The 13,533-nt window shown below is 39.2% G+C and overlaps 1 protein-coding gene across 1 annotated transcript in view; it reads left to right on the forward strand.

The window, feature by feature from the left end:
- Idua (alpha-L-iduronidase) overlaps positions 1 to 13,533 on the forward strand; it is a 193,507-nt gene that overhangs the window by 89,018 nt on the left and 90,956 nt on the right. The window contains exon 5 of the mRNA XM_090374630.1: positions 9,814 to 9,909. Coding sequence (XP_090230756.1) covers positions 9,814 to 9,909 — 96 coding nt within the window. The remainder of the gene's footprint in view (positions 1 to 9,813; positions 9,910 to 13,533) is intronic.

Raw genomic sequence — 13,533 nt, forward strand, 5'->3', positions numbered from 1 at the left:
ATACCAAGCCAACAAATGCCAACATATTTGTTGGCATCTGCTGACTGTGATACGTGACTTGGGGTGCCTCCGTAGCCAGATGGGCAGGAGCAGCAGTGCATATCACACGCTTCTTGATTAGACCGGGGTTCGAGCCCATGACCACCAAATACGGAGGATGCGGAAAGGTCAGGGAATGACCACCGCATATCCCCGGAGCAATATGGCCTTAGTTGCTAATGCTCCTAAAAACCAAAATAACAACAATGTGACTTGAGAACTGAGTTTTTTTCCCATTTTGCTGACTCTCATTCGCACACAGGCGATTTCAGGTTGTTTGCCACTCTGTTTGATATGGAAGTGGATACCGTACTGGAAAATGTTCAAATGGAACTTATTGAGATAGAGTGCAGCGATCTATTATGATCCAAGTTGCAGAGGGCATATCTCTATTAGAGTTCTACAGAAAATATTTTCTTGAATCTGGGGAATATACCAACTTGGTAGATCATGTGAAAAAAATGGCATCAATGTTCAGTAGTACTTAAATGCAAGCAACTCTTCTCAAAAATGAAATACACGGAGAGCCAATTTAGAACCCAACTTACTGATGTACATTTAGATGATGTCCTGCATCTGGCCTTATCCAGTCTGTTGCCTAATGTTGAGAGACTTTCGAGTAACAAGCAGCATCAACCTCATGCTAATTGCTTGTCCTTAAGGCATAATATTACTTAAATAAAATAAACATTATTTATAATTTATTATGTTTTATTATTGTTACCTTTATTTATTAGCTATAGAGATAAATGTGGACTGCCATCCACCCACAGACATGGCCTCCAGCCCCTATGCAGAAGATAGTTGCCGACCCCTGTTGTCAATGATTCATTTATTCTTCTTGTTTCAGCCAAGTGGATATTCCAAATTTCATTTCATTCATTTTCTAATTCCTTTTCCAGCTCTAATATCCTGTTTTCACCAATGAGCGATCTTACATTGTAACAGGCCAAGTTCAGTTTCCGTGCATAGCAGCCCGGCCATACTCAGATTTTTTGCACCCTCTACTTCCACTCTTTCCTCTCACTACCATAAGAGTGAGAGTGAAAGCTGCTGGGGACTGAGGATCATTTGTTTCATCATATTGTCATATTTAATAAAGTGCTGCAGGGTTTGATTTTTTCCTCGTCACGTTGACCAGCCATCTTGAAGAGAATCACTCTACACGTTCATTGCTACCAAAGTGACGTAACAGGGCTTACCAACGAGAAGGTGTGCATGAGTGTCTTTTAGGGAGGCAGGCCAACTGGACTTCTCCTAACTCTTCTAAAATAGAAAGATATTGGATCCATCAGCGTTTTAGACTGTGTCTGATAACACACAGAATGCCTGTCCCCTCTAAGCACCCACATAACAAATGTAAAGTATTGCATATGGACAACGATACTGCACTCGGGGAATGAAAAATATCTGGTAGCAATTGTGCAGTCAGACGTGACGTTTTCTTACAGTGTGGACAGGCTGCTAGGACAACTCATGGGGTCTTGTCAACAATATACAAGAATTTTGCTAGCAGGGATAAGGAGGTGATTATCCCTTTGTATAAGGCAATGGTCAGGTCAAACCTTGAGTACTGCATATAGGTCTGGAAGCCTCATTTTAGGAATGATGTAGAGCTGCTGTAATGAGTATAGAGAAAGGCAACAAGATTGGTGAGGGGAACAAAGGGTTGCTCTTACCAAGAAAGGCTTCAGTTTTGAAAATTGCAGCATCTAGAGATTAGGCACCTGTGACATGATCTGATTGAGGTGTATAAGGCCTTGAATGGTTCTGGCAAGCTCAGTGCTGATGGAATTCTTCCTCTTGCTCTGATTACGCACCTGAGGTGGCATAAATTCAAATTGAAAAATGACAGTTGTAGAAATAGATGTGCTGAAATTTGCCTTTAGCTAGCCAGTGGTTGGTTGACTGCTGGAACTAACAATTATCACTGTGAAAGTTGATAGTGTAAATTCTAGGAAGAACTGTACAAATTTTTGGAGCAAATGGATGGGTGAAATGGGATTTTTTTTTTTTTTTTTTTTTTTCTTTTGGCCGATGCTGTATAAGCTTGCTTTCTTGCATCATATGCCTCTACTAATTTGGTAATGCTATGTTAATGTTCAAACTAGTTTGGAAGAAAGGTGTGGCATTACTGATGCAAATTCAGAAGAATAGTGCTTGTGGAAAAATCTGTAAAAAAGGTAAACAACACAAACTGGAAACATCTGAGAGAGAGAGAGAGAGAGAGAGAGAGTTCATAAGAGATGGATCATTAATTAATATGATTAAAAGGCATAAGATGTGAACAGAGAATATCACCATAGTTAAAGGGAGAATGCATTGATGAATACACAAGGAACTGGTAACCTCAGTGTTCTTACATGCTGTTTTAGCTTGCAGCCCATTCATGCCATAGCCCACAAGTTTGTGCAACAAATTCTACAATTGTAGCCTTGTGCCATGGCAGTCCAAAAAAGATTTTACCAACAAATCTTACACACAATCTGTGTAAGGTAATGGCATAGAATTCTCCGTGTTATTTGACTGTTTTAATGATAGTTTGATTTATATATTAGTTTCTTCTGTGAATTGAAATTAGCAACTGCAATTCGTATAAAAAAAAAAGTAAAGCTCATTTTCACTTGAATGGGTGTATTAACAAGTAAAACTATAGAATTTATCTTCTCTCTCTCTCTCCCTCACACACACACACACACACACACTGTTCCACTGATAATAGCTAAGGCTGTTATATATTATATCAACTGGTTGCTCTGTGATACCAAATGATTGCTTGCACCTTCATAGTAGTGGGACTGCATGGCAGTATATACACTGAATAGCAAATGTCATTTCTTTTCATTCGAGGAGGAGAGTGGCAAAACTGCAGTTAAATTTCATGATAATAGCCGTTTGTGAACCTTTGATGATCAGTGTGTCTCTGCTTTCAGTACTTCTCACATTTGTGTTCACACTAGCTCAGTGTGACCAGGTTTTCTGAACAAGAAAATAGGACACCTCATTATATACCCATATAACACACCCATGTTATATGAATTCTTAATTGAACTTGCTCATAATGTGATTTTTGTATATTTTTGTATGTAACAGTTCAAACACAATATACAGTAGAACCTTATAAATCGCACATCCTCAAGACATAGCACTTGCCGGTTGTTGTTTTTTTTTAAGTTGCACACGTAGTCTCAGTATTGAGAGGTAATTCTTATTATATATGCATCCTATACTTTGCAAGCTCAGGTGAGTAAATGGCATAATTTAACACAGTCACATGATCAGAAACAAAATTGTAATTTTGCCTTGCGAATGTGAATTTTTGATTGCATAATAAAATGAGTATCCTTTTTTCTAACTGAACAATCTATAAATATTGTTATAAATCACATTTGAATATTTTTATTAGATGATACAGTAGCTCTCTGATTCCTGTAATCTCCACAGAGTGATAGCAACCAGCATTAAGCAAAACCTTTTTAACCATTTGTCATATTTTAACCGAATGTCCATGATATAGACAGCAACATTATGTATTTTGACGTTTTTACCCATCTGACTGAGCCTTATACACTCAGTCAAATTTTATCTGACGAGTGTCAGCTGTTTTCAGGTTTTTAAAATCATTAAACCTAAGCAATCATGTCACTACAATTTTTACTGTTATCTTGTATGGGATGTGATTTTGGCACATTATATCCCTAGTTGCTGATGCACCATTAAAACCCAAACAACCAACCAACCCATGCGGCCAGATTGGTCCAATGGATGGCATGCTTACCTAATAAACAAAGGTTGTTGGTTTGAATCCAGTCTCTGATATGGGTATTGCAACTGACCAATTTTTTTAATATGATTTCAAAATTGTGTGATATGATTTCAGCAATTGTAATACAGCCTACTGAAACTAAGTGCTATACTTAGTTTCAGTAGTGTGAAATAATATTGAATATCTTACAAAATGAATGGTTTTTATGTGTTACAAATACATAGTAAACTATGTATTTGTAACACATAAAGTAACTATGTATTTGTAACACTTGTAAAACAGAAAGAAATATACACACATTCTTCTTTACATTATTTGCCAATAATAATAATATGTATATGTAGTATATTATTTGTTTGAATGAAGTATTTAAAATGAATAAGACTGATTTTTAATATAGCATCTGTATGGTTATTTAATGAATGATATTTGAAATTGGTCTCATTAAGTTACTAAAATTTAAGTATATCTTTCAGTAGAGACATGATAGAGACATAATTTTGATATTTTTGGAATCAGCAGCTCAATCTCCTTTAGCATCTGCATATTTTGTTCCAGAGGTTTGAAAAAAAAAATTTGTTAGCCAGTGTTACTGTGATGTAGATAAATGTTTGACCAAGAAAAACGGTGTTCTCAGGCCGTCCACTAGTTAGTACACTGGACCGAACCTATTGGTAACTCTCTAGGAGGCTTCCAGATCAGCTAGTGTATAATCTTGCTGCCTCAACTCTGTTAGATAGTGACTGGAGGGAGTCCGAGTAGTGTGTATGGGAGGGGGACATTGTCGAGGCCACGTTATGTCAAGGATCTGGGTATATTCTTATCATGTGTATTTCATATCCATAAATTTCATTACTTCATACAGCATGTCCCCCCCACCACACGCACACACACTTTTTCTTACTACTGAATACACTTTGAACTGTCTAACTAATAGAGTAAGCTTATCTGCGAAAAGACCTAAACCTCTCAAACACTTCCTAGTTCATTTCACAAATATACACGGTCTCAATTTTAATCTCAACGATGTCCATTTCCACTTGCAGTCTGCCAATCCTGATGTACTTTTTGACAGAATCTTAGTTATTGGTTGATTCAACCACTGCTCATCTCAATTGCCCAAATTATTCGTTGTGCGATCCCTTTCGAGTCAAAGGTGGTACTTGTGCATATGTCCGTTCTGATATTCCCTGTCAGACTTGGTAATTTGGAATCTCCTCTTTTCAATCTTCTCTGGCTTAAAATCTCTCTACCTCATTGTGTCAAATTCATATGTTGTCTCTACTGTTCTCCCAATTCCACTAATCACTTGGAGCTCTTTGACTTCCTCACTTTCCAACTTGACTTTCTCCAGTCCAACTTTCCTAACAGTGAAATAATTTTCCTTGGTGATTTTAATGTTCACAACTCCAGTTGGCTTCCGTTTTCTAGTCACACTGACCCAGCTGGTCGAGATGCTGAGGCTTTTGCAATTACTAATGACCTTGCACAGATTGTTCATTCACCTACAAGAATACCGGACAGTCCTAACCATACAGCCAACAACTGATCTTTTTCTGACAAACAACCCTTCTAAGTACATGGTCGAAGTGAGAGGTCCTTTAGGGACCTCAGATCACAACTTGGTGATTGTCTCTTCTCCAATGGAGCCTTTATCTCATGGCGATTCCCAACCCTGTATTGTTTGGCATTACAAGAATGCAAAATGGGATGACCTGTTAGATTTCTTTTCCTTGGTTGGATTACTGTTTCAAAACTTCTGATGTCAATGTTTGCTCAGATTGTGTCAGTAAAATTATTCTTGCAGGAATGGAATCCTTTATCCCACACTCCACTTTAAAATCTTGTCCTTTATCTAAACATTGGTTTTCCAATAAATGTGCTAAGCCTGTTCAAGAGAAGAACATTCCAATCCGTAACTGGCTTGTTTCTAATTCTTCAGTTTCATTTTTTGCCTACACCAAAGCTCACAAAAATTTTGTAAAGCAGTTATTAACCAGTCCAAACTAGAGTTTGAACAGGCTAAGAGTAGAAAACTTGCCCTAATGGTAGCTGAGCATTCTGGTCTCTTGCCAAAGCTATTGGCCACACCTTTTGCTCATCTCTGCTCCCACCTCTGTCAAAACCAGATGGTTCTGTTGTCACTTCAGCCAAGAATAAAACTGACCTGCTAGCATCCCATTTTTCTTCCAACTCATGTATTAATGATCTTGGTGAAAAACCTCCCACCATTCCCAACACACTCCATTCAATACCTCCTGTGGTCTTCCGTCAAAAGGATGTCAGAAGGATTTTGACGAATCTTGATGCTAAGAAAGCTCCAGGTCCCAATGGTATTTCTCCACTTATTCTCAAAACCTGTGCTCCTGAACTTACTCCTGTTCTTTGCTGCCTTTTTTACTTTCTTATTCCAAAGGTGTTTTTCCTTCTGCTTGTAAATTTACTCATATCCAGCCAGTTCCTAAAAAGGGTAAAAATCCCTCCCATCGAATTATCGTCCCATTGCAATTACTTCTACTCTTTCTAAAGTAATGGAAAAATCAATTAACCACCTGCTCTTAAACTACCTAGAAACCTTCCATCTGATCAACGATCGCCAGTATGGATTCCATCAGTGTCGATACACTGGTGATATTCTGGCTTATGTTACCCATTTATGGACTAATTCAATGGAAAAGTTTTGAGATGTTAAGAGCAACTGCTTGAAACACAAGAAGTTGCTCTTGACATCTCAAAGGCTTTCGATCATGTTTGGCATAAAGGTCTTCTAAACAAGCTTCCATCTTATGGTTTGCCAACTGTTTTTTTTGTAATTCGTTATCCAGTTTTCTCTCTGATCGCTCACTGAGGGTGATGGTAAGATGGCTCTCTGTCTTCTAACTTCACTAATGCCGGTGTCCCCCAAGGTTCAGTTCTTTCTCCCACTCTTTTCCTCTTGTATATTAATGACCTTCTTCCATTGACTTGAAATCCTATCCATAGTTTTGCCAATGATAGCACATTGCATTCCACTTTCCATTTTGAGAAACCTTGGCCTGCTCAATCAGCTTCAACTTCTTGAAAATCTGCTACTAATTCCTTAAATGCGGATCTCCAGGTAATTCTCCAATGGAGCAAAGACAACTTAGTTGATTTCAGTCCTTCTAAAACTCAGTCTTGTCTTATATCTCGCAAAAAGGATTGTTCTACTCCGATGCTTATCTTTGGTGACACTCCGATTTCTAGGCAAAATTATATATCTCTTTCGGGGATTACCCTGACTTCTATTCCCTCTTGGCACAAGCACATTTCAAATATTGCTTCCTCTGCATCTGAAAAACTTGGTTTTCTCTTTTGCTCTCAGCTTTACTTTTCTTCCAAACAGCTGTTCACTCTTTACAAGCAAATCCGCCCTACCATGGAATATTGTCCCCACATCTGGGGTGGTGCTCCCAAAACCTCTCTCAGGCTTCTTGATTCCGTTCAGAAGAGAGCAGTTAGGTTAATTAACAATTCATTTCTAACAGATTCTCTCCACTTGCTGTCTCATAGGCGTACTGTTTCTGCTGCATGCCTCTTCTACAGATACTTCTGCGGGCACTGTTCTTTTGAATTGGCTTCTATAATTCCCACTCCCTCTTTCAAAAACAGTCCGAACACATGCCGCCACCCACCAACATCCATTTACTGTCCAACTTCAAACTCACAGAACCAACTGTTCATCTTCCTCGTTTATTGATTCAACTGCCGTTTTCTGGAACAACTTTCCTTCGTACGTATTTCCTGAAAATTACAGTCTACAGAAGTTCAAGTCTAATGTCAAAAAATATCTTCTTTCATCTTCTCAACCTCCAACACAAGCACGGTACAAGTACTATAGGTTCCAATACCTCTCGTGTTTGGGGTTTACATAAAAAAAAGAAGAAAAAAAAAGAATTATGCTGCAAAAACCTAAATCAGCTTAACATAATGCAAGATGAAATTAAAAAAATGGGGTCAAAATGGGCCAACACCAAACTCCACCTTCCTCCAGTTATCAGATCAACACAGTTAGCAGATGCCCTTCAACTGCACAGGCTCCAATCCTACATTGGAGAAAGAAGGCTGCTTCTTTCTCCAATTCACGATCAAGATGGCCACTGGTAAAATTACAGTGTCAGTTTGGAATTGTCCTTAGGAAGGCCAAATTGTTTTCAATACAGTTAATGTATTCTTTGAATTGAACTTGCTTGCGGGTCAGTTTTGTATCTTTACCTATGTATTTGAAAGCTACCATCAAAGAGGCTCTCATTCTCAATCTCATCTTCGTTGCTGTGTAGTAATAATAAAGATGTGTAGTAGCGCTGCATCAGTCAGATTGTCTGAGCTTGCTTGTTGTCATCATGAACAGAGTCGCACGTAAATTCTCTCTGAAAGTTCTGAATTGTCCAAGATAAAGGCTGGGAAAGGAGAGTTCCTCTGCATGCTTGTCAAACAGTATGTTTGGGGCGATTCTAAGATATTTATCATTGATTCACAACACCATTTGCTGGTGGGCAATGAGACTTCCCTCAATCGGAACTGCTTTGCTTATGTCATCTTTAGCCAAATTAATTTCCATTTGACTGTCATCGAAGAATGACTGATCTATCGTGATTTGATACAGTCGATAGAGAGGCGTGTCGACCAAATATTGAAACCATGCTTTAACCACTCACTTTCTTACTAACCCAATCAAATGGCTGGACTTCTGTGTTTTCTTGCATTTTATATGTGTAAATAAGATGGCTGAGACATGCACACAGACAGTATGGCATTCTGGCCCAATTGATCAGTGTGCTTGTTTCAGTCAATCTTCCATGGCAAACGATGGACCACTGTGTTGACCTCAGTTGCTGATGCGCCAATAAAACCCAAACCCAAACTGTTTTGACTGAAACAGGCACATTCATCACATGGCCCAGAATGCTGTATTATCTTAACACAACCATAATAAGATTATGATAATTAAAAATAAGACCATAATAAGAAATCAGCACATGAAGATCTATTCTAGTGGCAAATCAACTAGCCAAAATTCTAATTGTACCACATTTACATCTTGTTTATGCAGGAGCCACAGACCATGAATGCTGGGCAGCAGTAGTAGTAGTAGTGTCTAACCAGCATCAACAGCTTTTTTTGTATGCTGTTTCTGCATATGGCCAGCCAGGAAAGGAAATTCAACTCATCACCTATATTGAATATGCATTGGACACCTAGGCCATGGTAACATCCTGGCCGTGGATGTTAACACGTCTGCATTTTGGCACAATCACTGCACTAAGCCAAGTGGAGTTCTTGAGGATCTCTTTGTTACACATAGGCGTTGTATTATCAATAGTCCAAGCAACCTTGCCACTTTTAGTAACACCTTGGGAGAATCTAATATCAATATCACTTGGTAGTGTCTACTCTCCTAGCCTGACTTAACAGTTGATACATCCACGAATCCTGGACTATAAGTAACCACAGTTTCCCTCTTGCACTTTGAAGACAGACTCAGGGCAATGCCTATTTTGACTTGAGGTCTGGTGGTTCAGATCAAGTATGATAATTGGTGCACCTTTGATGAGCTTTTTTTTATTTCAGCAGAGACATTTAGCACATCAGTACTTATGATTTGAATAGCTTACATTATTTCAGTTAAAGGACCCTCTTAAAGTAGCACATTAGTTATGAATGCTATCCTTCACATTATTAGGAAAGGCCTGGGTTTAAATGGCATTAAGATGGAATGAATTTTTATGAATTGTTTTCATACTGTAGCTAAGTTAATCAGTCTCAGGAAAAATTCGTTTGGTCCCACCATCCTAGAAATGGATTTCCTATCCAGCAAAAGGCACAGCGATTATTAAATACTTAAAATTTACAGAAATAACATTGACACCTCATAGTGTTCAGTTGCCACCTATGTTCAGTAGCTGGAAAATAATGTTGTCTTAAGTTATTTACTATTTTAAAACTTAACTAATTTTTCATTATTAAGATCATTCCTCTTTTTTCGATAGACAGATATGGTGTTGAATATGTTTCACAGTGGAATTTTGAGAGCTGGAATGAACCTGACCACCATGACTTTGATGGTCTGAACTTTACAGTAAAAGGTAAATTAAATACCATAATGTTTTACCTGTAATATGATAGTATCTATAATTACTTATAATATTATTATTATTATTATTGTTGTTGCTCTTATATTATTTCTCCCAGATTGGGGGATTCCACTCCATGATGGGGTACTGCTACCATGTACACAGGGTGGTTGTAATGTCTGGTGTTACTGTTGGTCGAGGAACTCTTTGACTATCCTACAGAGCTGTTCAGGATTGCAACTTTCTGGAGTTCCTTGTAGGTGTTCTCTGGGAGACCTATTGCTGCTAGGCTGCTATGTAGGGTCTTTGACATGATGATTTGGGTGGTCGTTACTTCTTGCATATGCCACATCTCCTTGACCTCATGTCTCAGGTTCGTGTACTTCCTAATTTTTTCCTTGTGGTTTTTCTGGACATTGCTAGTGTTGGGCATCGCTATGTCAATCAGGTAAGTAGACTTTTCCATCTTGTCCATGAGGGTTATGTCTGGTCTGTTGTGCAGGATGGTCTTATCCATTATTATGGCAGGGTCCCAGTACAGCTTGTGGGATGGGGTCTCTAGTACTGCCTGGGGTTCGTACTTGTATGGTACAATTTCTTTGGTCATCTGGTATTTTCTCTCTAGCTTCTGATGTATTATCCTGGCGTACTCAGTCTGGGTGATCACCTTGCATCTCCCCTGTGATATGTTGGATCGTTTCTGAGGCCAGGTGGCATTGTCGACATGTCATCTAACATTCTTCCGGGCCCCTTTGTGATGTATTTTCTATAGTTTCTGGTGTTGATTACCTGGTCTTGTATGACCAGCATGAATCCTTCAGTCTCGGGGAAGAGCGTCCCGCTTGTGAGCCCTGAATTCGAAGCAATGTTATCGATGTGATCTTGATGGAGGTCATTGTAGTATCTTCCATGGAGTGTCTTCTTTGCCCATCTTTCTAGCTTTGTTTCTTGTGCCATCTGGGCAGGAAAGGGGGCTCCTCACTTAGGTTGAGTGGAGTATACCACTCATCTATCTTCCTTATGGCCTGGTGGAGTGGTGCTGTGTTGTTCTCGAAGTAATCCTTCAGATTAACTATCTTTGTTTTGTGTTGCTCTATCAGACCCCTTCCTCCCTCTTTCTGAACTATTGTTAGTCTCTCCAATGCTAACTTTGGGTGGTGTTGGCAGCTATTGATCATCATTGTTCTTGTCTTTCGCATGATATCCTCTAGCTCGGTTGTTAGTCCAATCTATGACCCCCAAAGGAGTATGTTAGTACTGGAGATGCATAGGTATTTATGTCTTTAACTGTGTTCCCTCAGTTCAATTTTGCTTTCAGCAGGTTTCCATGTCTCTGATGATATTTTTTGGTCAGGCCCTTCTTGATTTCCTTATGCTCTAACTGCTGAGCCTGCATCATCCCTAGGTATTTGTAGGTCTCTCCTGTCAGAGCTCCTATCTCTTTACGAGTCAGCAGCTGGTAGTTTCGGCTGACTAATTCTCCCTGGTGCAGTGCAGTGCAGTGTGTGGGTCTTGCATTTGTCTAGACCAAATTTCATCCTGATGTCCTTGCTGAATTCTTCGATGATCCAGAGTAGTTGCTGGAGTTGTTTCTCGGTTGCAGCGTAGAACTCAATGTCATCCATGTACATCAGGTGGATGAGGGTGTACAGGTTCTTTCTTCCTTCTTTGAGCTTATATCCATACTTGCTGCCATTAAGCATGGTGAATAGCAGGTTGCGTGCTAGACAGAACCACAGTGGGCTCAGAGCATCTCCCTGAAAGATTCCTCTTCTAATGGGGGATTGGTGTGGTTGTGATGTTCTCGATCTTAATGGTGGTACCCCATTTCTCCATTGTTGCTCCTCGGAAGTTTGTCACTATCGGATTGACCTTGTAGATCTTCAGGGTCTCTATTAGCCAGCTATGAGGTTCGGAGTCGAAGGCCTTGTGGTAATGATGTGGGCCATATATAGGTTGCGTTCTTCTTGTAGGCTTGCTCCATAACTGCAGCATCTATGGTTAATTGCTCCTTGCATCCTTTGCTCCTCCACTTGCATCCTTTCTGCTGTTCGACCATTATGCTCTGACTCTCTAAGTGGTCTGATATCTTCTTGGATATGCAGCTGGTCAGGATCTTCTTATTATTATTATTATTAGCCATATGGTGCAAGGAAGCCTGAGGCTTATGCTGCACTAGCCAAAAAAATTCCCCGAGTTACCCTGAGAGAGAGAGAGAGAAGTCGAAAGGAATCACCAAGAAAGAGAAGAATGATAATATCATTCTTCAGGACCCTGGGCGGACCAAGCCCATACTCACCAGATGTGAGCCCTTGGGGTTACATTACTTACAGAATTGCGGGGTTCTTGATCTTTTGTTTGGGAAAAGAATGATATGTGATTATTCATACTGAATTACCGAGAAAGAAGACACTGTAATTGAACCAGTTATACTGGTGTTGACAGAGCAACAGCTAAATATGATCAAATTGTATTTAGCCATTACTTTGTTAATATCATCTGATAACAGTATTTAAAACAGAATCAACAAATGTTGTGCAGTGTAGCACACGCTTCTTGATTTGACCGGGTGTTCGAGCCCTTGACCACCAAATACAGAGGATGTGGAAAGGTCACGGAATGACCACCGCATATCCCCGGAGCAATATGGCCTTAGTTGCCGATGTTCTGCCTGTATCAGAAGCAGCCCCAGGTCTATCAGCTCCCTGTGCTAGATTTTTTGGTAGCCCTCTCTGACTTGAAATTTACAGCAAATCAGTGAATTTTTAGGGCATTTTGCACCCCATAAAGTTTGGCGCCCTGTTCAGAGGAACTGCTCAATCCTGCCTTAAGCCAACCTTGGCCTGTATAGTATGATAAGTCAGCATATTTCGGAAATGGTTAGCACAACTAATTCACTTTATAGCTATCTGAGTGGTTGATTAATTACTTTTTCCTCAGTAGTTCCTCAGATTGTTAATAATTATTATTAAATATGTGTGTCCAAAGAAATCTTCAGCAGACAAAAAATTATTTAAATCTTTGATTGTTCTTTGTCACTCCTTTTTATCACTGCTACCTAGTGGTTCTTTTATCTGCAGATTCTTAATGTGTGAAGTCACTGCACATAATCAGATCAAGAGTATTGCTTTGCCTTGTTGCATCTCTAATATGTTGATGTAGAAAACAGTCATTCAATAAATCCATAGACTTCTTGCTACACTGCGAGTGACCAGCCCACAAGTTCTAATCAATATCTGGAAAGTTCAAATCCCCATTATAAAACGTTCTAATTTACTGGCCTACTCTATTTGTCTTTATAGTTATTCATTATACTAATTACAGCCATTAGGCCTATTACACACTCTTGTTCTTCATTTTTGTTTTTCCAGTGTCACACCAAATTTTACACCAAATGTTATGTCACACCAAACTTACTCAGCATTGCACTAGACACCCATATCAACTGGATGTATCTCCTTAGATTTTTTATGATTTTCAACTAAGAACATAACCCCTGTCCTACCCTCCCTTCTTATCCTGTCTGCCCTTTCTTTACAAATTGTACTCCCCATACTAAATTTTTCATCCCTTATGTCTGAATGACACCACATGACTGATATCCCTATGTTTTATTCATTGACTTAATCAGTACTT

The sequence above is a fragment of the Mastigoproctus giganteus genome, chromosome 5 (genome assembly GCF_048544385.1).
Source record: "Mastigoproctus giganteus isolate SK-2022 chromosome 5, ASM4854438v1, whole genome shotgun sequence".
NCBI lineage: Eukaryota > Metazoa > Arthropoda > Arachnida > Uropygi > Thelyphonidae > Mastigoproctus > Mastigoproctus giganteus.